Source organism: Dromiciops gliroides, chromosome 3 (assembly GCF_019393635.1).
Source record: "Dromiciops gliroides isolate mDroGli1 chromosome 3, mDroGli1.pri, whole genome shotgun sequence".
NCBI lineage: Eukaryota > Metazoa > Chordata > Mammalia > Microbiotheria > Microbiotheriidae > Dromiciops > Dromiciops gliroides.
In genome coordinates this window covers 624,511,101-624,537,371 of record NC_057863.1, presented here as the reverse complement: position 1 = coordinate 624,537,371, position 26,271 = coordinate 624,511,101, and the positions used below count along the sequence as shown (strand labels likewise).

Below are 26,271 nucleotides of genomic sequence, written 5' to 3'. Positions count from 1 at the left end.
GGAACCCCATCACTTAATCCAACAAAAGCATGAACGGAGAGAGAGAGAGAGAGAGAGAGTGTGTGTGTGTGTGTGTGTGTGTGCTCGAACACATTGCAGAGGGAAGAGAGGGTTAGGGTCTCCTGGAGTTAATGAAAAGTGTCCAGCTGCAGAAGTAGAGGAAGGAAACAGACTGCGAGCTCTTCAGTAATTTGGCCCACTAAAGTCTTTGCATTATGGATAAAGATTTTTGGAAAATCTGTTAACATCTGTGTATGAATCACAGGGCTTATAAAATTCTCGATCTGCCAGGCCCTTTTTTTATTGTGCTACCAGCTCCTTGGAGGGAGGGGGAGAAGGAGGGAAAGGGTAAAGAGTAGCTAAAGAAACAATTAGTGAAAGGAGGAGAGAGGTTTTCCTCTGTTTACACTTAGATGTAGCTGCTTATTTGGGCATCTTTCTTATTCAGCACATTACAAGGAGGCTATTAGTTTGGGTACTTTATATTTTTGCATCTGGCGCAGTGGTATCGATGCCGTTAAATATGTGATTTGCCTGTCGCCTGCATTTTCCGACAGAGATCAAGAGGGGCATAAACCAGCCCCAAACACACTTTATGCAGGTGTTTGACTGAATTATTTTATATGGCTTAGAATTAGCGGCTGGAAACTTTAAAAAAAATTGTTCATATTTTTGCAAGTTTGAAGTGTGCCGGGACTTTGTCAAATTCCCGTTAAAATAAATACGTCAATTTCATCCCTCTTCCAAATTCATTTATCTTGCTTTTTTAAAAGGTGTTTTCTACTTTACCTGATGTTTAAATTGGATTCGCTCGTTTATGCTGTTCTTTGCTATATCCCCCACGTTTTTCTTAAATGAATTACTAATGACAGAGCACTCCATCATCCCCTCTCTACAGCCACTTTAAGGAAAGCATGGTGATCTAAACCTTTTAACCTATTAAAGATGATTTTTCCCAATTGAATCAGACCCACCGCAGGTGTAATAACTAATCATTTAAACTACACCTGCTATTATGTATTTTTAAGCCATTATGCGTGTTGGATAGATGATAATTCATGTTTATTGCATTGTCCGATGGATCCGTTTTGCCTACACTAGCCTGATTAATGTATTTAAAGAAATAAGAGATGCAATTTTAAAAAAAAAAATTGATGGAATGCGCCAAGCCCTGCATTGAGTGCACCATTAAAGCCATCAAAACTTTGCTCTCTGACCAGAAATGCATTGACGCAGGACTGTATTCAAAAACAAGGTGAAACACATTCATTTGAGTGGTGGGATTTTGTGTTTCCTTTCTCTGCCCTGGGAAATTTTGGAGGGATAAGGGAAAGGTTTCTGTCTCAGTGGGTTAACAGCAGGATGAGACCATTAGTGTGTGCTGTTGAAGACCTCTCTGTCCCCATTTCCTGTGTACCCTCTAGTACCCCTGTGGAGAGCTGGACACAGGGAATGCAGCATGGTACCTAGACTCCCCTCTTCTCGTGCATTTCCCTCAGCTGGAGAACAGCATCTTCTCACTTAGCCATCCACCCTGTGACCCAGGTCCAGTGATCTCCTTGGCCACACCCACCCATCCTTTCCTGTCTTGGCACAGAAGATGGCTTCCTTTCCTTCTTAATGTGGAAGATATATCAGCTGGTGTTTTGTTCATAATATTGGAGGGGGCTGAGGATAGGGGAGGGTCTGGATTTGGTTCAACCAGAAAGGAATGGCTAGTGTACCATGCACGGCCTCTTATGTATGCTGTAGCGCTGGTTTGACTCTAGCCTGGTCCAGATGGTAATGATCAAAGTTCCAAAGGAGGCAGCCACAGTATAAGTGGAATCTGAAGATGGAACTTTCCGATTCTGGGTCTGTAAACTACCTGGGGGAGCCTGCCTGCTTTATGTAGAGGCAGGACCTAAGTGGAGCTTTGTGGGAAGCTAGTGAGTCTAAGAAGCAGAGGGCAGAGGAGGGGAGGCAGCACCCACATGGTATGACAGCTCCCGCAAAGGACCAGAGGTCTGCGGCCAAGAGGTCAATTTGGAATGCAGTGTGAGTGAAGGGCACAAATGCACAAGATGGCCAAGGTGAGGACAGTAGGGAACTAGTCAAGCTTCTTGAGAGGGACAGTGACATGATCAAACTTGTGTGCCTTAGAGAGACTTGACAGCTCTTGAAAATAAAAAGCTGGAGTAGAGAAAGGGGAGACCATGGAGGAAGTTACTGCCTTAGTTTAGGCTGGAGGGGAGGTGGTGGCAGCGTGAGGCAAGGGGGGAAACTTCTGGAGAGAATGTGGAGATAGAATTAACAGGACCTGGCAACCGAATGATATAGAGGAGAGGGGTGATGGAGGGGGAAGAGTTGAGGATGGCCCTGGGTTGCATGGGCTTGGGTAACTGGAAGGAGGGTTGCAAGCTCATCTGAAAGAGGCAAGTTTGGAGGGGGGACAGACATCGTGAGCAAGCTAAAGTTGCCTGTTCTGGACGTTTCAGATTTGAGGTGCCTGCAGGATCTCCTTGGTGGAGATGTAGCAAGTAGTTGTGGGCCCATTGATTGGCACAAAGTTGTCTTGGAATAAATATTCATTGATGACAGTGGTGGTGCTGGTGATGACGACGATGCCTGGGGCCCCAGAGAGACCCTGACTGATGGGTATATAGATCTGTGAGTCATCTGCGTAGATGGGATAATTGAATGCATGGGATGGGAGGGAACTCATTTTAGAGGGATTTGTAAGTGTAATCAGGGAGAAGAGGGAGCTCATCACAGAGCACCTCTTTTTTAAATGAGGTAGGAGGCCGGATCCTCTGCTATGGGGAAGTGGAGGTTAGGGAGGAAAAGAGAGGCTTGCATGGGAGGCAGTGAAACGAGGCTGGGTGGCACCGTGGAGATCCCAGCATGTGGAGTTGAAAGGGACGTTAGTCTGAAGTGACACTGGCCTCCTGGCTGTTCTGTGAACAAGACCCTCTGTCTCTTTGCTGCAGGCTTGGTCTCTGCCTACAATGCTCTCCCTCCTCCCCTCTGACTTCTACCTCCCTGGTTTCTGTTAAGTCCCAACTAAAATCCCATTTTACTGGTAGCTTTCCCCAGTCCTTCTTATCACTACTACTGCTACTGAGGCTGTTGCTAGTTAGCTAGCATTTATATAGCACCTACGATGTGCCAAGCATCTTGCCCATCCTTTTTGATCCTTACGACAGCCCTGGAAAGGAGTTGCTGTTATTAGCCCCATTTTACAGTTGAAGAAACTGGAGGCAAACAGAAGTTAAGCGACTTGCCCAGAGTCAAATGGCGAGGAACTGAATTCTTCCTGACTCTAGGCTCAGCGCTGTATCCACCGCACTCCACTTAGCTGCCTCGCTTCCACTATTAATTATTTCCTCTTCTTCCTTTATATAACTTGTCTCCCCCATTAGATTGTGAGCTTCCTGAGGGCAGAGACTCTTTTTTTGCCTCTCCAGTGCTTGGCACAGTGCCTGGCAAGGAGCAGTCACTTCATCAGTGTTGATTGATTAGCTGAGTGCCCAGCCAAGATTATCCATAATGTTTGTACTATATTGTCACCACCCCAACTATCTCCACCCCTGTATGTGATACTTAGAGCCATCTTAGTATTTACATCCCTGAACCTTTATTTCCTCATCTGTTCAATGGGGATAATTTCACTGGGCTATTGGGAGGATCCAATGAAATAATAGATTTAAAGCACTTTGCAAACCTTTAAGCTCTATATAAGCATGAGCTATTAGCTTTTATTATGACGATGATAGTGGCTTTCTGGGAAAAGCTTATGGCCCCAGGCAGTTAGCTACCAACAGATTGGAGTTGAGCCTGGATCCTGAGAAATAGCATGTAAAGGCATATTGATGTGTGTTGTTGGTTGAGGGACCAACATTTGACCAAAATGGAGAACCCCTGAATTTATCTTCAAAATAGTATGTCTTGGTTATTATAAGTCTTAAGACCCGAAGATTGTGGAGTAGCCATTTGGTCCAATCATTTGCCTTTTCTGGATTACTTGGGACTCTTAAGAAATGTCTTATCTGTAACCTGCATTAAATTTGCATAAAAGGATGAGGAAAGAAAAGAGATTACCACTGTCACCATGGGCTATCACGGTTTTCCATCCTTTGAACAGCAGCCAGTGAATGAACGGTGTGTCTACCCAGGATGGGTCGTCCTCACCTGGAACCGGAGATTAGATTATTCTCCTGGTTTTGATGAAGCGTCATCACAGAGGTCATATAAAATGACCCCTCTCCTCTCTGGGGCAGACTGGGGTTTCCCTGCTTCTTGCCTGTTGCCCCAGTGTCAATAGGTGCTGTTGATGTATCAAGTGAGGTGGAAGTTAAGTTCTTCGTCAGCTTTTTTGCCATCCCCCTATTTGGCTTGTGAGCAAGAAGACTCTAAGATTGCTTCCAGTGTTGTTCCTCTGGTGACGTGGGCTGGTCAGTGTTCGTTAGCGGATCCTTCATACGCTCATTCTCCTTTCATTTAGTCCTAGCTGTGTGTAAAACACTGCTCTAGCCCCAGACTAGCAGCATTCTTCTCTGAGCTCTTCAGACTACCCTCGAACCACAGTGAGTGGTGATGGCCTGCCCTCAGGGTGGTGGTCTGCTGGGGATGCTTCTAGATTTTTAGCTTCCCAGGGAATATCAGATCAGCTTTGAGTTTTTGGCAAACACTGTTGATCTTTGTTGGGGATTAGATATAGAAGGAGTGTAAGACCTGGTGGACCTGCTCTCCAGGAGCTAACAAGTGATGCCTGCAGTTGTTGGAAGGATTAGGTGGAGCACAATCCACCACTTCACTGTGTGCAGTGGAGGGGGCAGTGTGAGAGGAGGGGGGCTCACACAAACATCGAAGAGCATCTGCAGGGCCCTTCTCTTTGGTCTGTTTCTCCATTTTGATCATCTGTAAAATGAGGGGGCTGGACTAGATCAGTGGTTCTCCCTGTGGTCAGAGCATCCCCTGGAGTCCTGAAGACCCTCAAAACTGTTTTCACACTAATAGTAACATAGTTTCATATCATGTACAGCAAATAATGATAGAAATAACCCACATAAACACAGCTGGTTGGGGGGCAGTCCTCAACAATTTTTTAAATCATAAAAGTATTTTATTCTTTTCCAGTTACATGTAAAGATAGTTTTCAACATTTGTTTTCGTAAGATTTTTAGTTCTAAATTTTTCTCCTTCCCCCCTCCCCAAGACAGAAAACAATCTGATAAAGGTTATATATGTACAATCACATTAAACATATTTCTACATTAGTCATATTGTGAAAGGAGAATCAGAACAAAAGGTAAAAACCTCCAAAAAAATGGCCCAAAAGTAGAAACGGTATGGTTCAATCTGCATTCAGAATCCACAGTTCTTTTTTCTGGATGTAGAGAATATTTTCTATCATGAATTCTTTGGAATTGTCTTGGATCATTGCACTGCTGAGAAGAGCCAAGTCTATCACAGTTGATCATCACATAATGTTGCTGTTACTGTGTACAAAGTTCTCCTGGTTCTGCTCACTTCACTCAGCATCAGTCCACTTAAGTCTTTCCAGTTTTTTTTTTCTGAAATCTTTCTGTTCATCATTTCTTATAGCACAATAGTATTCCATTACATTCTTATACCACAACTTGTTGAGCCATTCCCCAATTGATGGGCATTCCCTCAATTTCCAGTTCTTTGCTACCACAAAGAGAGCTGCTATAAATATGTTTGTACATGTGGGTCCTTTTCCCAGTCCTCAACAATTTTTTTTATTTTTTTTTATTTTTAGTGAGGCAGTTGGGGTTAAGTGACTTGCCCAGGGTCACACAGCTAGTAAGTGTTAAGTGTCTGAGGCTGGATTTGAACTCAGGTACTCCTGACTCCAGGGCCGGTGCTCTATCCACTGCACCACCTAGTTGCCCCCCTCAACAATTTTTAAGAGTATGAAGGGGTTCCAAGTTCAAAAAGTTTGAGAATCTCTACAGGCAGCTTAGTGGCTCTGAAGTTTGCTCCTTTTTGCTTTGTCTTCTTGGCTTCTAGGGCAGGGCCTTATACATGGTAGATGCTTACTAAGTGTTTGGGGAGTTGAATGAAGTTAGTATTTATTGCATGCCTATTGTAGGGATAGCAAAGGAGTATAAAATAGGGCATTCTTTCCTCTGCCTTGAGAGGCGGGCGGTCTAGTTGGAGGGAACAAGAAATAATGCACATGAAACATTTGAGTAACAATGCAGTGTGGTATATGACTTCCAGCCATGTGGTTCTGGAACTCAAGTTGAACCTTGAAGAATGAGAAGTAAGGGAAGAATAAAGGGGCCAGGCATACAGTGGCCAGAGGGTCACCAAGGAGACAGGCCTGGCTAGGAGAGGTGGGAAAGTTTCATCAGTTCAATAAGCATTTTTAAAGTGCCTGCTATGGGCCAGACACTTTGTACTTGGAGGTTATGTTCTTATGGGGAGGTGATGTTGTACAGGAATAAAGTTAAATAAATAGCTTAGGGATAGATTGGATAGAGTGGTTGAAAGTCAAGAGAATTTCAGGTTGGCCTTGAGGGGAAAGGAGCTGTTGGAAGTTGTTGAACTGAGAAATGACATCCTATTTCTTAAGTTTTTGTTTTGTAAAAGATGTTTGACAAGTAGCCATTATGCTATCAAATTTGACTAACACATGGGCTTGATTTCCGCAGATCTGGCCTGAATCATTTTGGGGTTTTTTAAGCTTAAAATTCAGCCTCCTGATGTTTTCTTCTCCTCTGTGTTTTACCTTGCCAACCAGATTGCCACTGCAGTCAAGTTTCTCCAGAATTCCCGGGTCCGCCAAAGTCCACTTTCAACCAGAAGGGCATTTCTTAAGAAGAAAGGTACGTGATAACTTTCATTATTGTGAATTTTCAACCCCGAAATGGGTGTGGGGGCAGGTTGGGGGAGGAAGCATGCTGTTAGTAACAGGTGTCGTGTGCCCTGCACTCATCTGATTTGCTATCACTGGGGAGGTAGGTTTTTGCCCTTAGCGTGGGACAGAAAGGACAGCCAGTGAAAACTGTTTCAAAGAATGCACAGGGGCCTGAAAGAAAAACCAGGCCCCCTCGAATGAGGTCTGTTCTGGCTGTGAATCACGCTGGCCTCAGGATGGCCAGCTGTGGGTTAGGAGGTCACCTGCTACAGAAAAGAGCAGAGACAGACAGACGCAGAGGGGCTCGGGCTTGGGCTCAGGCTCGGCAAGGTCAGGGTAAGGTCAGGCTTGGGGTCAGTCTGATTTACAGGCTGAAATGGTAAATGGCTGGTGCTCTAGTATTTCTGTAGACTGGAGAGGAATGACTCCCAACAAATTCAATACTGCCTAAAGCAGAATCTGGGCCGCCTGCGCTGGGGACACCAAACAAATCGTCCTTTTCCTGCCAAGCCTCAAAGTGGGGAAGCAGTAACTTACAAAGGGTGAAGGAAGATCTTTTGGGAGGAGGAGCAGGGGAAGGGGACTTTTTCCTTTCAGTTGACTCCTTCCCGTTGGCCCACATCCCCCCCCATTGGAAAAAAAGAAAGAAAAACAAAACTTTATAATAAATATGAATAGTCAAGCGCATCCCCACTGTGGCCACATTGAGAAAAGTGTGTCTCATTCTCTACCTGAGTCCATCCTCTTTGGTCAGTAGGTGGGTTGAGTGCGTCATCATTGGTCCTCTGTATCTGCGTTTGCTTACAGCAGTGATCTGCACTCTTCAGTCTTCCAGGCTTGTCTTTACAGTGCTGGTGAGATTGTGTAAACCAGCCTCTTGGTTCTTCTCACTTCACCGTGTGTTAGTTCACGTGTGTTTTCCCAGATTTCTCTGAATCCATCCCTTTTGTCATTTCTCACGGCATGATAATATTCCGTTCCATTCACACACCACGGTTTGTTTGACCACCTCCCAGTGGATAACTGTCTCCATTAGTTCCCAGTTTTTTTGCCTCCACAGAAAGAGATGCTCTCAGTATTTTTGTATGCATGGGTCCTCTTTCGCTTTCTTTGACCTTTTTGGACTTCAGAGCCAGTGGTGTCGGTACAGTTTAGTGACTTGGGGCATAGTTCCAAACTGCTCTCCAGAAGCACCGGGCCACTTCACAGCTTCACCAACAGGGCACGAATGGGTCTCTTCTCCCACGGCTCCTCCAACATCTGTCATTTGTTCTTTTTGGTCAACTTGGCCGATCTGATGGGTGTGGGGTGAAACCTCCGGGTTGCTGTAATTTGTGTTTTCTCTAATTTTTAGTGATTTGGAGCATTTTTTTTTCATATGATTGTTGATGACTTGGGAATAATCATCTTGCCTGTTTCTGTCCTTAGATCATTTGATGATAGATTTTCATACAGCTTAAAAAATTATCTTGGGGCAAGCACCCCCAATTTCCTTTCCCCGCTCCAAAAATTTAAAAAAAAGAAGAAAAGAAAAAGCAAGATCATTCCCTCTTTAGTATCTGGAATAGCAGTCTGTGCCCAAAAGCCCCACTGGTACGACTTGGAGGGAAGGGGAAGTTGTTGGGTGCTGTATGCCGAGCACTATTTAGTGATGCCTATGTGAAAGGACGGCTCTTTCCAAACCTGTCCTAGGCCAGCATCTCATCAGGAATCCCTGTAGAGCAGAGGCCCCCGGCGGCGTGTTCAGGCACCAGGATTGCTGGGGCAGCAGCCAGGATGGAGGCTGTCATGTTGCCTTTCCAGGCCCCCCCTGGAGTGGTTGAGGCCTGAGGGGTGGCATCCACATGCTGGCTGTGTTGTGGGCACTCTGCACCATTAGGAGATTATGAAAATCTGGAGCTTGTTGGCCGAGCACTCCACTGTGTGAGCATCGTGCCATACAAGAGTTTTTCCTTGAAATCTGTGGACCTATGGGGAGTAATTAATCATAAAAGCTTGGGGATTTCAGCTCTATCATCAAAGCAATGAAGCAGGGGAAAGCTGAGCCTAAAAGCCGTGCTGATTACCCACGGTAACCTGATACAAAATCCATTGTTGCTGAGAGATCCTTAGCCCCAGCATACTGTGCAATATTATAACGGCCTGCGCTGCTCTTCCACCTACAGTGACCAGTTCGTCCTCATTTTCTCTCAAGCGCAGCTGGGTTAGAATTTCATTTGCAGAAGGTATTTAGAGCAATTTGGAGACAAATGTCTCTGGTGTTTGCTCGGCACTTCCCACCGCAGGCCTTGCCGAGCAGTTTTAGTATCAAGAGCTTCATCTAATCTGTTTAATTTTAATAAATCCCTGACTGGGAGAGGGAAAGAGGAAGGGAGAGAGAGACAGAGACAGAGACAGAGACAGAGACAGAGAGACAGAGAAAGAAACAGACAGATAGATACTGACTCACGCACTGGCCTAAATACTTCTTATGAGTTATTCTGCTAATAATTATCAAAGAGCAGAAACTGTTGGTGGAACAGTTATTTGTTTTTCCTTTTTTAGTCTTTGTCATGGTGTTCCCTGCCTCTCTTCTAATCGTTAAGAACGTGAAACATGGAAGACCAAAGCTACGTCAAACTTGGCTGGAGTGAGCCAGTGCCCTCTGGCCATCTCTGTGACAACGGATGTGCTTTTGTCCATGGCCACTTGTTTGCCTGAACCAAATATCCCCATTTCCTCCCCTCTGCTTAGCCCAGTTCCAGCCATCTTCCAGCCTCAGCACCCGTGGCTCCCCTGCCCAAGGGGGCTGCTTTTCAGGTCTGTCCTTACCATTAATGGTCTCAGTTCTAAAATGACTGGCTGTGGCTTGCATTAGGTAGTAAGCTATGCTCCAGTACTCTTCTGGATACTTATTCTCAACAGCTTCTTCCTTTTTTCATTATTACTATCCAACTTGGCGCACTTAATTGTCCATCGATGTGGTGTGTTGTGGGTAGATTGTTGGAGGTGGAGTCAGGAGGGCCCAGGTTCAAGCCCTGCTTTTGACATGCATTGAGTGTGAGCCTCTCAGTGTACCAGGCATTGGAAGAGGGCATCTCCACCTTAGGAAACTAAGCCCCTTAAGCAGTCGAACTCCAAGGCCTTGACCCCAAATCAGCACTCCTCCAGCTAGTCTCCATGACCAGATAGAAAGCCTCTCGGGACCGTGTGTGTGTTTTTGTGAGCCAGCCATGAGAGGCTAAAGCTTGAAGGAATTGTAGCGATCAGCTTGGCCAGCCCTTGCAATTTGCAGATGAGAAGTCAGTTTTAGCAGGAATGTTCCATTTCCAACCCAAAACTGAGGGGAAAAAATGAGGGTAGCCAGGCATCTGTCTGTCTGTAAACGGAATTATGCTCAGTTAACCCTGTCCATGGGCCAGACCAGGAGTGTCTCTTATTCACTCAGCTCTGTTATTCTCCGAAGATGCTGCTGGAGCCAGTTCTCAGCCATTTCCAAGTGGAATCCCTGTTGGGGGGGTTCTGACAGGACCTCCCTGGGTAGAGGATTGTACGGTTTGATGGGCGCCTGGGGAAGAAAAGGCCCCTTTGTGGAGTTCGACTTCCTGTTTCCATTTCCCGCTAGTTCCCTAGGTCAGGCTCATAGGATCAGAACAGCTTGGCAGCCTCTGCTTGGGGATGGAAGGGGGGGCCCTTCCCGGTTCCGCACAGTGGGGCAGCAAGCCCCTGGTCCTCTGGCCCCCTCGAAGTTGCTGAGAGGGAACCTGGGTGGGTCATTGACTGTGGCAGGCTACTGGCAGCCTCCCCTCTCAGCCTCTCCCCGAAGGAGTCACTGCAGTGAGTGGGTTTGGAGCCCTGGCTTGGGGGGGCTTGAGGCTTCTGTAGTCTTGGCTTTTCCTAGCAAATGCCACTTCGGGGAATTGCAGTGAAGCACTGACTTGAATGATAATCTGGACTTTTTTTTTTTTAATAAACATCTCTTTCCTGAAAAGGCAAATCCAATTTTGTTTTTCTTTTAATATTATTTAATATTTAATATAGAAATTGAGGTCCCTGTAGTGCATGTCAGTTCAGTGGAAAATGAAGGTTACTTTAGGAGCATCAGCTGAGTTTGTTTTATTATGAAACCACAGCTGGGAGCTGGGACTGCATCCTGCCCCTGTTACTCAGGGGTGAAGGGTGGGGGCGTTACTGATTTTTTTGCAGGGGAGGAGGTGGGGGGGGGGAGTCTCCAAAAGGGGCCTCTGTTCATCTCAACTTTTCACCGTTTTGTTGTGATCTCTTTAGGATGCTTCAAACTCTGGACGTGGAGTCATTAATGAGAAACTTGAAGTTATTAGAATCATTTATCATTTCTTTGAAGTTGGTACTGCCGTTTTGCGTAATTTACAACATTTCCTCTTTTTTTATCGCGAACTTTTTGGATGAAAGAGAAAAGCAGCTGTTCACCTTCAGTGTGTTCGAATCAATGTTTTTGTTTGCCTTCCAACTCCTTGCTTCTGCAGATGACACATCAGGCTGCCTCGTCAGCCACTGTGTGTGTGTGTGTGTGTGTGTGTGTGTGTGTGTGTGTGTGTGTGTGTGTGTGTGTGTGTGTGGATGGGGGGGGGGGCTCAAAATCCTCATCGAAATAACCTAGATTTAGAAGATGTTCTTGCCAGGCAGCATCAACTTTGGGCTTGAAGCAGGCTGGAGGCTGGAAGGCTGGCTTAATCTAAAAAGCAACAACAGAGAGTCAGCCTAGGAAGCAAGAGCAGCCAGGCTTGCTGTCTGCCAGCCTAGGGTGCTTTGGTGCTGGAGGCTTTGTGGCAAGGGGAGTGGGAGGTCGGTAGAAGGGCCAACCTTTTAGCAATTGGCAGGGAGGATAGGGTCTTGTAGTGTGGTTTATAGTTAAGGCCAATACAGAGCCAGCATCTTGTTGAATGACAAGGTGGGACGAGATTTGCTGTTCTCTGTCTTCCTGGTGGCAGGCCCTCCGAGTGCAGGTGAAAAAGCATCAGTCACTGCTCATGTCTTGCTCTCTTCTCTGAGGAATAAGCTAACAAACCTACTCTGCCTCATGTTGGAAGTACCTCCCACTGCTGTGAAGGAGGAAAAACCTAGAGTATCCCTGAGTCTAGGAGGCGAAAACAGATCTCCAGTCTGTTCTTGGAAGGGGAGCCTTCAGCAACAAAGCTGCCTCTTTCCTAGGAGGAAACATATGGAAGAAGCCAGTTGGGCCTCAGCCTTGGCAGCAGAGAGGAGGCGAGTGAGCCTCTAACTGGAGTATTTTAAAGGGGAGTAAATTCTTATACAGATTTCCATTTAACTCTCTTTTATGACTTTTCTTTTTTATAATTTAAGTCCATTTCATGAGGCAGTTTGCATGTCCTTGAATGGAATCTCGTTACCATGAAAGCTTTTTTAGCATTGATTTCATAGCAGTCTTAATTTAATAGCTCCGCCATTACTGAGAAGCCCTGGGAGTGAGGCCCTGGCTTTCCAGGTCACTGACCTTTTAATTACAAACCTTGTTCTGATGGCCAGGTTATCGACTGGACAGCTCCCAGCTTGTGCCCCTAGGATGAAAAAGAAAATAACTATGTTTCCTCCCCCACCTCCAGGAAAAAAAAATTGTAACCTCTTGTGTTTCTAAAATTAATTTTCTCCTTCAGCTTTGCTTTATAATTAATTCTTTAATGCATCTTGGTGAAGCCCGAAGTCTTTACAAAGCCTTTTCTTGAACCAACGGCCGAGGTTCTAGTGGGGGGTGGGGAGGCAATAAGATTATTTCCAGTTGCTCCCCCTGCTAGATTGTGGGCCACCTGTTCATTGGAAGTCACTTCTCAGGCTGGGCTAACAAAGTGGCTGTTGACTTGGGTAAGAGTGAGGGCTGGGGAGGGTGGACCTCTTCACTTGGATTAGGAAGACGTATATTGGGGCAGCTAGGTGGTGCAGTGGATAGAGCACCGGCCCTGGATTCAGGAAGACCTGAGTTCAAATCCGGCCTCAGACATGTAACACTTACTAGCTGTGTGATCCTGGGTGAGTCACTTAACCCCAATTGCCTCGCCAAAAAAACAAATAAACAAACAAACAAACAAACAAAAAAAGACATGTATTGGGGCAGCTAGGTGGTGCAGTGGATAAAGTACCATCCCTGGATTCAGGAGGACCTGAGTTCAAATCTGACCTCAGACACTTGACACTCCCTAGCTGTGTGACCCTGGGTGAGTCACTTAACCCTCATTGCCTCACCAAAAAAAAAAAAGAAAAAATACTGGTACCAAGAAGACATGTATTGGGGGAGCCTGGGCCAAGCAAATGATTTTGAAAGCTCTGGATTTGGGAATTTCGTTAGGAGGTGATAGTTATGGACTCTCATTCTTTTTTTTTTAATTAATTTTTTTGCGGGGCAATGGGGGTTAAGTGACTTGCCCAGAATCACACAGCTAGTAAGTGTCAAGTGTCTGAGGCTGGATTTGAACTCAGGAACTCCTGAATCCAGGGCTGGTGCTTTATCCACTGCGCCACCTAGCTGCCCCCGACTCTCATACATTCTTGAAGAAACCCCCTATATTAGGAGAAAGATGCATTGATTCATGTTTTACCTCTTTTACTGCTCTCCCAGTGCTGGCCCACTCTACAGTCCAAATCCTTCCCCATCAATGACCTTCAATCAAATTAGGCATTCGAGAGTTCTGCTGACCATGAAAAAAGAAGAGAAAGGCAAGAGTTTGGTGGTTACCACAGATCTATCTCTTAGTAGTCTTGTGATAGAATTGGCGAGGGAGTAAAGTAACTCGGGGCAGAAACAAGGTTTTAGAAAATAAAGGAACCCCAAGGAAAGGAAGGGAAAGCAAACCAGGAAGATGCTTTAGCTCATTCCTGAGTGGGTGGCCTGCAAGAGTTCCCCCCCCCCCCCCCCGACTCCTTTGATTCCTGTGGCGTCATGCCCTTGTTTGCCCAAGGTAGGTAACACTTGGGGCAGCCTGCTGGTGGCTGAGGCAGTGGTGCTACCAATACAGACATCCACAGGAAGAGGTCCAGGGCTTTGTGCTGCAGCATCGTGTTTGTTCCTCAGAATGATCGAGCATCTCTATCCATCTATTGGGGAAGGACCGTCTTCCTTTCCTGCCAGTCTTGCATCTGCATATCTATCACCTGCTCTTCCCTGCCAGCCTATTCATCACGCTGACTATTTTTTTTCACCCCCTATCAATTTTCCTACTCCCCTTGTTATCCAGCTTGTCTTGAACTCTCTGCATCCATGAGACCTACAAAAGTTAGGGCAGCTGAAAGCCACAGGAATATGGAAACTCTGGCTCTCTGACTCAGAGGTTGTAGCGGATCAACAGGGACCACATTGCTTCTCTCAGGTGTTTGTGGGGGACCAGGTAAAGGTCTTACACCTCACTCTAAAACAAGAAGCTTGGGTTGTTGGATGTGGAGAAGAAAACTCCCAGCTCCAACTTCCCTTAGGAAGCCACACGCACAAGTGTAATAAGAGGAACTAATGTCTGGGAACCTGCAATATTGTACTTTATTGTATGAAGCTGTTTGTGAGCATCAGCTGTCAGTGATCAGGGAGCGCACTGACGGAGGCAGACGGGGGAAGAAAGCCGCTGGAGCCCCAGGAGGCAGCATAGGACTTTGTGTATTTTCTCTGTTGCCCCTGTCACGGTTTGGGTCTGTGTGTGTGTGTTTTATCTTATCTCCCCACTGGATCACGAGCTCCAGGGGCCGGGTCTCACCTAAGCTTTGGAGCTTGTCAGTGTGTAATTTGATGAATGAATGGAGGCACTGAAGGAGGTACTGGGGGAGGGAGAGATGGAAATAAAGGGGAAAAGCCAATGCTATTACATCTATTTTGTCTTTCATAAATAGCTTTAGGAGGAGAGGAAGGCAGAAAGAATGGGACCAAAGAGAACAACAAGATGATTGACCTCTTTAAGGGTGCTAAGGATTATTGAGTTCAGGTAACAACAGGTAAAAGAATGAGGGAGAAAGAACACTATCTATCATGTCCCTCAAGCTAGGTACTGAAACAGAAGCGAGGGACCATTGAGATTACCTGAAGCTCATAATAGACAAAATCTAAGAAAGGAGCCAAGACCTCAAATTTCTACACAGGAAGAGCCGATCCTAATGCAAGGAGGCAAACTAGATCTCATTGTTATCCTTGAGACTTGGGGGGTTGCAAGCTATGACTAGACTATAGCTCTGGGTGACTATACCGAAGAAATAAGATGGGGGAAAGGGGCAGGGGTGACATTGTATCTTAAAAAGGCAAAAAAGGGCATAGTCATGATGAGGAAATGCAGGAACCAGAAAGGAGAAACCTAGCAGGGAGCTTTTAGGGGAAGATTACTGGAGGGAGAAAAAGAAGTAATTTTGTCATTAGAGTGAGTGTAGTATAGACCAGCAGGACAGAAAGAGGAAATAGATAAGTTCAGGAAATAGGTCAAAAGCCCAACACAGAAGAAGTGTGATATAGCAGTGATTGGGGTGGGGGAGTGGAGTCAGTTACCTGGATATGTGCTAGAAATCTTTTTCCCCAAAAAACAAAACAAAGCACCAACCACCTTCCTGACTTGCTTTAAGGAGAATTTCATCCTCCAAAGGGTAGAGGAACCAATAAGAATTCTCTCCTGGGTCTAATTTCTCAGTAACAGGGAGAATCTGGTTGCTGAGTTGGAAATGATGAGAACTTTTAGGAGGGAAATGACTGATCTTTCTAGAATTTGTGATAGGGAAGTATAGGAAAGTCAAGCATAGGCAGATATATACCCAAGATTTGGGGAGAGTAGACTTTAGAGTTTTCAAAGGAAGAATAGTTAGAATCTCATAATCTAAAGTTCTTCAGTCCACATCCAGAAAAAAGAACAAGAACTGTGAATTCTGAATGCAGATTGACGCATACTGTTTCTACTTCTTGGCTGGTTTTTTTTTTCTCTTTTATGAGGTTTTCCCCTTGTGTTCTGCTTCTTCTTTCACAATATGACTAATGCAGAAATATGTTTAATGTGATTGTACATATATAACCCATATCAGATTGCTTTCCATCTTGGGAGAGAGGGGAGGGAAGGGAGGAAGGAAGAAAAATCTGGAACCAAAAATCCTATGAAAACAAATGTTGAAAACTATCTTTACATGTAACTGGAAAATAATAAAATACTTTTATAAAAAATGCACTTAAGTTAAAAAAAAAGTTCTTCAGGGGAAGTTCAGCAAAGGAGAGAGGACACAAAGGGAAATAATTCCAATAAAATGCAAATTTTCTAAAGAGATTGATGTGGCTGCACAGAGGACTCTTCAACCAGCTTAGTATTTTAAGCCACAGTGTTCAGAAGATGGAAGCAAGGACAGGTAACAGAGTGAGAATATAGGACCATGCCACTATCCTGTAAAAATGTTGTCAGAATGGGCTGAGGCTGGCTGCCAAGGAGATCCAAAGAGAGCGGAAGAACTGGGGTGACTGCTTTTGTGTTTTACTGTATTGAGGAAACTGGAAGGATTGAAGAAGACTTAGGACCAGTGCTTGGTTGGTAGGGAAGTGAAGACAGAGCTACCTAATCCCTCTTTTGTTTTCTCTGTCCAGGAGAATGACCTTTGCGTTGGAAACGATGAGACAGAAAATCTCTAGCAAAGAGGTCATGTTCAAGACAAATAAGGAAATAGGGACTTCCATTCACCTGGCTCAGGGGAGAAACACAAGTCTCTCCCCATTCCATTCCATTGTCCATTCAGCCACCAGAGTGATTTTATTTTATTTATTTATTTTTTTGGAGCAGGGCAATTGGGGTTAAGTGACTTGCCCAGGGTCACACAGCTAGTAAGTGTTAAGTATCTGAGGCCAGATTTGAACTCAGGTCCTCCTGAATCCAGGGCCGGTGCTCTATCCACTGTGCCACCTAGCTGCCCCCAGAGTGATTTTAAAGAGTAGATTTGGGGCCTCACTTTAAAAAAAAAAAAAAGGAGTAGATTTGGCATGTCACCTCTCCCCTCTCCCCTACCCCCCTAAACTCCAGTGACTCCTTTTTACCTCCAGGATCAAATATAAAATCTCATCATTGGCATTCAAAGCTCTTCACAGCCTGCCCCCTCCCTTCCCCTCAGTAACCCAGTGATGCTGCTTTCCTTGTTGTTTCTTACACAAGACCCTCCAGAGTCCGGGCGTTTTCACCGGCTGTCTCTCCCCCATGCCACTGCTCCCCCCTCCGCTCCTATGCCTGCAATTCTCTCCCTCTTCAGCTCTACCTGATGTTCCTGGCTTCCTTCAAGTCCTAGTACAAAAACCACCTACAGGAAACTTTTCCTGATTCCCTTTAATTCTGGAGCCTTACATCTGTTAACTCTCTCCAGTCTATCTTGTCTACATCTTATTTATACACAGTTGTTTGCATATTATCTTCCCCATCAGACTGGGATCTCCTGGAGAGCAGGGACTGTCTTTTGCCTTTCTTGTATTCCTGGTGCTTAGCACAGTGCCTGGTGCACAGTAGGTGCTTGAAAAGTGTTGATTGACTTACCCATGTGACCTCTACATTCTTGGGTACTGAGAGAAGTGACCACTGTGATTGCTGCACCATCATTGGTGATATTTGAGGGGTTGGGGAGAATGAGAGAAGGGCAAATGTCCTTTCCTCCCCTTCCCCTTCCCATTCTCCTTCCCCTTCTCTTTTCCTTTTCCTTTCCCTTTCCTTTCCTGGGGGGTGGGGGCAGTGAAGGTTAAGTGACTTGCCCAGGGTCACACAGCTAGTAAGTGTCAAGTGTCTGAGACTAGATTTGAACTCAGGTCCTCCTGAATGCAGGGCCAGTGCTTTATCCATTGCACCACCTAGCTGCCCCCAAATGTCCTCATTTTCAAGAAAGGATCAAGAAAAGGGAATGCAAACCACGGTCAACATATTTGACTTTGATTACCTAGAAAATCCTAGAATGAGCAGTTCTAGAGCTGGTTAGTGAGCATCCAGAAAAGGAGTTGGCGGACTTCATCAAGAATAAGGCCTGCCACCTAAGCCTCTTTCTATCATTGAGTGGGTCATTAATGGCTAATAACTGGTCAAACAAGAGAGCGATCTCCATGCCTAGTGCCCAGGTCTTAGCAGAGAATTTGGGAAAGTAACCGACAACATTCTTGTGGGAAAGATCTGGACTGTAACAAGTAGACAGTTTTGGAATTGATTGAATGTCAAGTTAAGAAGAAGCTCAAGATAGTTTTCCCTGATTCCACATTGACTTAGCAGGAGGTCTCCACCCTGGGATTTTTAATATCTATCATTGACTTGGATAAAAACATAAATGATGTGCTCCCCCAATTTGCAGGCAGCATAAAACTGGGAGGGATAGACAGTTAAACATTGGATCACTTTCAGGATCCAGAGAGGTCTCGCCAGGCCAGAGCACGAGGCTGGATCAGTTTAATTGAAATTCTGTAGGAATAAATACAAAGCCTTACATTGAGCTTTAAAGTCAGCCTTGTAAGTGCAAGGGGGCAGGGGGGATGGTTAGTAGTTTGTCTGAAAAAGAACTGGGGGTTTTAGTGGACACCAAGCTCACTACGAGTCAGCTTATGTAATCATGGGCTGCAGGAGCAGAACGAGGAGGCGATAGACCCGTTGTACTCTGGCCAGGACAGGTGACGCTGGGACTCTTGCGTTCAGGTCTGGATGCCATGGTTCAGGAGAAACATTGAGAGTGTCCAGAGGAAAGCAGCCAAGATGGCGAAAGACATTCAGTCCATGACGGATGAGAAGAGGTTGCAGGAGCTGTGAAGTTTAGCTTGGAGGAGAGAAAAAACCTTGGGGGAAGGGGAGGAAGTCATGAAGCCTGTATGCCAGCACCTGAAGGGCCGTCAGGTGGGAGAGGGATTCGGTTTTCTTTCAGTCTGACTGAAGGGGACAGAAACAGGAACAAGAGTTGGAAAGTGCAGAGAGGCGGGTTTTGGAGGCCGATCAGAGGAAAAAACTTGTAACAATTCGAAGTGTCCTGAGCCCATAGCAAGTGGTGTCTTTGCTGAAGTTCTTTAATCAGAGGCTGAATGTCCTCTTTGGGGGTATGTTACAGTAGGGAGAGAGAGAGAGGCAAGTAATGTGAAATGGCCAGAAACATAGGCAAGGGCTGGGGGTTAGGGCTTTAAATGACAGGCTGAAAGCCCTGGGAATCCATTGAAGGCCCTACCCTGTGTTGATCTCCTATATGCTTTACTGATTTATTTAGGTCGATGCCCCCAGTGGAACGTTTTTGCCTTTCTCTCTATACCCAGCATTTAGCACAGTGTCTAATCACCCTTTAATAAATGCTCATTGATTGATTATTTGATCAAGATGGATTATTAATTGGGGGGGTGAGGTAACTTGCCCAAGGTTATACAGCTAGTAAGTGTCAAGTGTCTGGGGCTGGATTTGAACTCAGGTCCTCCTCAATCCAGGGCTGGTGCTTTATCCACCGCGCCACCTTGCTGCCCCAAGATGGATTTATTTTGCCAGTTGTGTGGAGGATGGGTTGGAGAAGGTGGAGACTAGAAGCAGGGAGCCCATTTAATGCTGACGCAGTTGCCCAAATGAGAGATGATGAGACCATTTACTGAGTGGAGAGAAGAGGTGAGCCAGGTAGAAGAAACAAGCCTGGCAGCGCCTCTGTGGGTGGGAATGCCACCCTCCATGGATAGAGGGGACATTTGGAGGAGAGATGGGCTAGGGAGGGAACAGTGCATTCCATTTCAGACATGGTTTATTTGTGGCAGCAACCATTCATCAAAAAATTGGAGTTTCTGTTATGTGCAAAACGTGCTATTTCCATTCAAGTGAATCCAAGAAACTTTTTTTTTTTTTGTAGTAATTCAAATCCTTTGAAGTAAGAAGTCCGGTGTAAGTTGCAGAGAATTAAAGAAATTGGGCTTAGTTTGGAGGCTTTAATAGGAGGCGAGGGATGAGGAAATTCTGGAAAAAACAATGATTACATACATATGGCAGTATGAACACAGACAAGTTGATGAGCTTTGCTGGGCCTTGGTTTCCTTCTCTGTGAATTTATAGACTTGACTGATTTCTCAGGTTCTTTCTAGGCCTGTGCTAATGTGAGCCTCTGAGGCAGCTAGGAGGCACCACAAGTACATGGAGTGCCAGGCCTGGCCTGGCCTCAGGAAGACCTGACTTCAATTTTGGCCTCAGATACTTAGCAGTTGTGTGACCTTGGGCGAGTCACTTAACCTTGGTTTATTCTCAGCTGTAAAATGGAGGTAATGATCTACCTACCAGGATAGTTGTGAGGATCAAATGAGACAATATCCGTAAAACATGAGTACCTGGCCCATAGTAGGCGCTGTTTAAATGCTGGTTCTTTTATTGCCTATTAAAGTATAGTATGGCTCTAACCTGGTATGCCTGCCATGTTTCCAATAGAATTGAAGTCTCACTGTAATGTACTTTTTTTTTTAAGTGAGGCAGTTGGGGTTAAATGACTTGCCCAGGGTTACACAGCTAGTAAGTGTTAAGTGTCTGAGGCTGGATTTGAACTCAGGTCCTCCTGACTCCAGGGTCGGTGCTCTATCCACTGCACCACCTAGCTGCCCCTGTAATGTACTTTTGTTTTTGTTTTTGTTTTTTTGGTGAGGCAGTTGGGGTTAAGTGACTTGCCCAGGGTCACACAGCTAGTAAGTGTTAGGTGTCTGAGGCCGGATTTGAACTTAGGTCCTCCTGAATCCAGGGCCATTGCTCTATCCACTGTGCCACCTAGCTGCCCCTGTAATGTACTTTTAAAACAGTGAATTTCTTGTCTGTAACTGGAGCCAGAATTTAAAAAATGTATATTTTATGAGATTATGCTCCAGAGGAAGAGAGAGAATTGTTCCTTAACCTATGGAATGATGAGATATGGCACAGGGTAGTGGATGAAGAGCTGATGGGCCCTGGTTGTGTGACTTCACCTGTCTGTGCTTCAGGCTATACATTAAGATTGCTTAGTTACAGAGAAGGTGCCCGTAGGCATTGGGAGAGGGAGCATTCTCTGGGGCAGGATCACTGCTTTAGTCCTGCTCCCAAAGGAATTATATGAGATAGAATCGCTTCTCACCACTGGGTGCTAAATGTAGACTCTGAGGTGTGAGGTTCTGTTCTTTGGCTATCTGAGAAATTCCTTCCTGGCAGGAATCAAGGATTCATCTCCTGTCTGCACTCACTGCCTGGACTTCTCACGCCTTCCTCCTTCTCACATTTTAGTCCTTGCAGTCTAGCTTCTGACCCCACCACTTGACTGAAAGTGCTCTCTCTAAGGTTCCCAACAGTCTTGTGACTGCTTGATCTAATGGCTTTTTCCTCAGTCCTTTACCCTTCTTCTGTCTTGACTTCTCTGTCAAGAAGCTGTTGATACTGTTTACCACCTTTCCCTCATTGGGCACTCAGTATGGCCTCTGAGGCCAAGGTGCAATAGAGGGTGGATTCATTCTCTGCTGCTTGTGCTAATTTTGGCCTGACAGTGAACACCTAGAAAACAGGTTCTCGCCCAGCCAGCCCCACACCATCCATACGTGGAACCATCAGTTATAGCAAATGGAGAAATACTGAATGTTGTGGACAAATTCACTTACCTTGGCAGTGTACTTTTCAGGGATGCCCACAGATGATGAGGTTGACGCATGCATTGCCAGAGCTAGCTCAGTGTTTGGGAGGCTCTGAAGGAAAGTGTGGGAGAGAAGAGGTGTTAGACTGCCTACCCATCTGAAGGTCTGCAGAGCCATTGTGCTGACCTCATTGGTGTATGCCTGTGAAACCTGGACAGTCAGCCAGCATCCTGCCAGGAAACTGAATGGCTTCCATTTGAATTGTCTTAGGAAGATTCTGAACATCACGTGGCAGGATAAGGTACCAGACAGTGAGGTCCTTTCTTGAGCTGAACCGCCAAGCATTCAAACTCTACTGCAGAGAATGATGGTCTGGCCACGTTGTTCGAATGCCTAACATATGTTTGCCTGAAAGACACCTTTATGGAGAACTCACACAAAGCTCGAACTCACAGGGAGGGCAGAAGCAGGACACTCTCAAGGTCTCTCTAAAGAACCTTGGGGTCGCTTGTATGACACAGGAGACAATGGCTCAGGACCACCCAGCATGCATGACCTGCCCATGTCAGAGAAGGTGCTGTGCTCAGTGAGCAAAGCAGAATTGTAGCAGCTCAAAAGAAACATGAGAAGCGCACATGTAGAGCTGTGTCCGCTCCACGTGTCCGTACAGACTCTTTGTGCCCGGCCTGCGGCAGAGCCTTCTGAGCTCATGGTGTTCTGCTCAGCCACACTTAGATACACTGTACCTTGACCCCAATGTGGTGATGTCCCTTGGGTCCTCCTTTCCCTCCTCTGTACTTTGACTTTTTCTAGGCTCTCCTGACAGCGTTCTCCCCTCTTGATCTTGGCTGCTCCCTCTTACTCTCCTTTGCTTGATCATCATCCATATACTGCCCCATCACTGTGTGTGCACATCAAGGCGCCGTCCCCTTAGTGATCTCGTCAGTTTCCATGGGTTCATTTCGCTCTGTGCTAATGACTTCCAGATCTAGAAATCTGGACCTGATCTCTCCTGAGCTCCACACCTGCCCGTATCACCACCGACTGCTGGATAGCTCCACCTGGACATGCCCTAGGTACCCATCAGCTTCCTCCCTAAGTCCCTCCCCCTCCCTAGCTGAGCTCCTAGTCACCCAGGTTTGCAACCTTGGAGTCATGCCCCCGCAGTATCCAGTTAGCTGCTAAATCTTCCCAGTTCTACTGCGACATCTCTCCAGTCCCAAAGTCACCACCTCACTCCTCTTGTCTAGACCACTTTGCAGGTTACTGATTTGGTCCTGCTTTCTCATAATCTTCCTCAAGCAGGAGTTTGACCTTCTTACTGCTACCCTCAAAAATCTTCAGGGGGCTGGTTCCCTCCCTATTTCCTCCGTGAGGAGGTACAGACTCTGCTTTGGGGCCCTCCAGCCGACCTGTCGCCTTCCCAGTCTTTACATGGTCCAGACAGATTGGCTTGCTGTTCTTTAGACTGGACGTGCCAGCTCTGCTTTTGGGGGTTTCCCATCCCCAGAATGCCCTCTCTCCTCACCTCAGCCTCATAGACTCCTCAGCATCTTTTCATCCTACTCTGGGGTTGTGTCATTCAGATAACCTTTCCTGGTCCTCTCCAACCTCTTCAAATGATATTTATCTGTTGTATTCCCTCGGTAGAATATAACCCCCCCCACCCCTCCCAGAGCAGAATTTTCTGTTTTGCTTTGTATTTACATAGTGCGCTGTATATAGTAGGTACTTAATAAATGCTCCTCTATTACCACAAACAGCCAGAAGTGTTTTTGTGCTACATCCAGGCATTTTATCTATTTGATGTTATTTCAGGGTGGGGGAGTGGTGTTGTCCAGTCTCTTTCCAACTACAGTAAGTAAATCCGAGGGGTGCAGGGAATATTAACAGCCGAGGGCTCAGGAAGGGCCTGGTGTTGTAGCTCCACTTTGAGGACAGCTTGGAGTTGGGTGAGGAAGAATGGAGGGAAGAGGGCCTTCCGGCCATGGGAGTAGCCTAAGCACTTGTAGGAAGGAAGGAGATGGAAACAGCAAGCATGCCAATCTGCCTGGAATGGAGAGGCTGTGAAGGGGAAATTGGAAATAAGCTTGCAAAGGGAGGTGGGAGCCTGCTTGTGGGGCTGTCAGTGCCAGGCTGAGGATTTTTCATTTTTGCCTTGAGACACTAGGGAGTGATCTGTTAATGTCATCAGGGCTCAGATGGGTACTGCATGAGATGTGGTGTGTGTGTATGATTTTCAGTTACTATAAGATAATCCCAGTTTAAAAAATAAATACATTTAGCATTGACTAAATCTCTAAAGCAAAAGATCTCAAAATAACTTTGGCCGGTATGATGAATTTAACTCAGTCACAGACATTTCCCCTGTATTTTTCCTTTAAACTTGATGCTCTATGTTCTTCCTTAGCAGTTTTGAAGTCTGGAAGTTAGCCACAGTGTACTTTATATTATAAAGTGTATCCCCACCCTAGGCCTGGGCTGCTGGAGGCAGCTTTGGTGCCTCCTTTCCTTAGGGAAGCAAATTGATGCCCTGAGGGTTCACAGTCAGTAATATGCCTGGAAGTGTGGGGATGGGACCCTTGTCTCACAGGTTTGTATAGGAGTGGGCCCTCATTTGATTATCAAATGTTTCAGGAGAGAGAGAGTGTGTGTGTGTCTGTGTGTGTCTGTGTGTGTGTGGGGGTGTTGTTGACCCTTTCAGTACTTGGGAGCACTGGACAGATGATGTGGCTGTGCTCTTCTCTTTACCGTTAATCACACTTTTGACTTAAAAGGCCCTGAATGGAACCTTTCAGTAATTAGATGTTGATTAGAATGTTCTTGGTACTGGGCTGGACTTGGGGAGATTTCTCTTGGTGAAGTGTCTGCCGTCAGTCAGTAGCTTTCATTTAAAAAGTTGAAGTTCACCATACCATAGAGTCTTTGGTGGGAAGAGAAATAGGAGCCTCAGTGATAAATTAAGTATCATAATCACACAAATCTCAACTTTTCAGTGAAGACCAAAGTGCCTCAAAATGGGCCTCTCCTTAGACTCTCCTCGGCTTCAGGCCGCCGTCGTGCTAGTGGCTGACAGGATGCGTTCTTGGCCATTGACCGCCTTGGCTTGGCCAGAGCAGCCGATTCCAGAAGTTGTGGGCATAGCCCTGGAAGGAGGAGAGCGAGCCAGTGCAGGCAGGATCCATATCAGAGGAACAGATAATGAGCACCTTTTGGGGGAGGGAGCAGAGAAGGATCTTACCACCTCTAAGGGTGATGGGGAAGGGGGGTTGCAGGCAAAGGAGCTGGCTTCAGATTTCGTCTCTGCTACTTGCTCCCCGTGCTTCTAGGGAAAGTCACTTCAGCTACCTCACTCAGCCTTTGAGGCTCTAAATCTGTGATTTTAGACTTCTTCCTGTCCTGGTGGACGTAGCCATCCAGAGTGGTTTTAACCAGACTCATGCCGTGCTACCCTGGATGATTACAGTGACCTCTAAGTTTAGTCCGGTAAAAGCATTTAGTGATTTTTAGCTGGCTTCCCATTGTATTTGGTATAGTGGGGGACCCAAGATAGAAGCTTGAAATTATTATTGTCTTATACGTGTACCTCAACTTTCATATCTCATCAATTACCAAACCCGGTCATTTCTGCCTCCTGTGACAAGAAATTCCCTAGGAGAAAACCCCTCCACCAGTGCAGATTGGCCCTTGGTCTGTGACTTCTAGTCTTAGAAAGTGGTCCAGGGGCACACAGATATGTATAGGAAACAACACTTGAAGCCAGGTCTTCCTGGTCAGGAGCCTGGCTCTCTATCCACTACTCAAGGCTGCCTCTCTTGGACATAGTAGGTACTTAATAAATATTTATCGAATTGAATGGATGTTAATCAAGCCACTGATGAGCTCCAGAAGCTCATTACTAGGGTGGCTGCAGAAGAATGAATTTTTTTTTGGCCATAGCAATTGGCAGAGATTATCTACTGAGTCGTAGAGGGATTGGGATCTTGGTAGAGGAAATCCCAGACCCTGGAAGTTAGTGTAGCTAGGACTTCTTCCCCTATTAGACTATAAAGTTCGGGAGGGCGGGGCTCTGTATCATATGCAATTTGTCATCTCCCCTGACAGCACTGTGCACTGTAGCCAGTGAATGCTTAATGAGGACTCGTTAGTTGGTTGGTTGGTTTTCGGAGGAGCTCACGGTCTTGTCGATGGGTCATGAGTCTGTGACATGTTTATAAAGGTGTAGTGTGTGCGTGCACACACGTGTGGGTGATAAGCCATTGTATTTTATTCTATTTGGAATTTGCTTTACCATACAGTTTTAAAAATTCAATTCCGTTTTTATTTTCTGCTCTGAATTTTTTTCCCCCACCCCTACTCCAATTAACTTTATCCCTCTGGCCTCTACTGGGAAAGTAAGAAAAGCAAAACCTATTTCAAACATGTATAGTCAATCAAAACAAATTCCCACATTAACCATTATGTCCAAAAAAATATACCTACATGTGCACCTTGAGTCCATTACCTCTCTCTGGAGAGTGGATAGCATGTTTCATCTTGTGTCTTTTGGAGTTGTGGTTGTTCATTATACTAATCAGGCTTCCTAGGCGTTCCAAAGTTGGTTTTCTTTACAGTATTGTTTTTACTATAGAAAATATTCTCCCAGTTTTCCGTTCACTTCACTTTGCACAAGTCTTCCTAAGTTTCTCTGAAACCATCCCTTTCATAATTTGTTATAGTATAACACTATTCTAATCTATTGATACATCACACTTATACGTTCAACCATTCTTTAATTGATGGATACTCTTAGTTTCTAATTCTTTGCCACCACAAAAAATCAGCTGTGATAAGTAAGTCCTTTTCCTCTTTTTAAAGATCTCTTTGGGATACCGACCTGGAG

General features: G+C 45.7%; 1 protein-coding gene across 2 annotated transcripts in view; it reads left to right on the top strand.

Moving 5' to 3' along the window:
* PEX14 (peroxisomal biogenesis factor 14) overlaps positions 1-26,271 on the top strand; it is a 152,629-nt gene that overhangs the window by 63,257 nt on the left and 63,101 nt on the right. For both annotated transcript variants that reach the window (XM_043995745.1, XM_043995744.1), the window contains exon 3: positions 6,752-6,836. In XM_043995745.1, the coding sequence (XP_043851680.1) occupies positions 6,752-6,836 (85 nt within the window). The remainder of the gene's footprint in view (positions 1-6,751; positions 6,837-26,271) is intronic.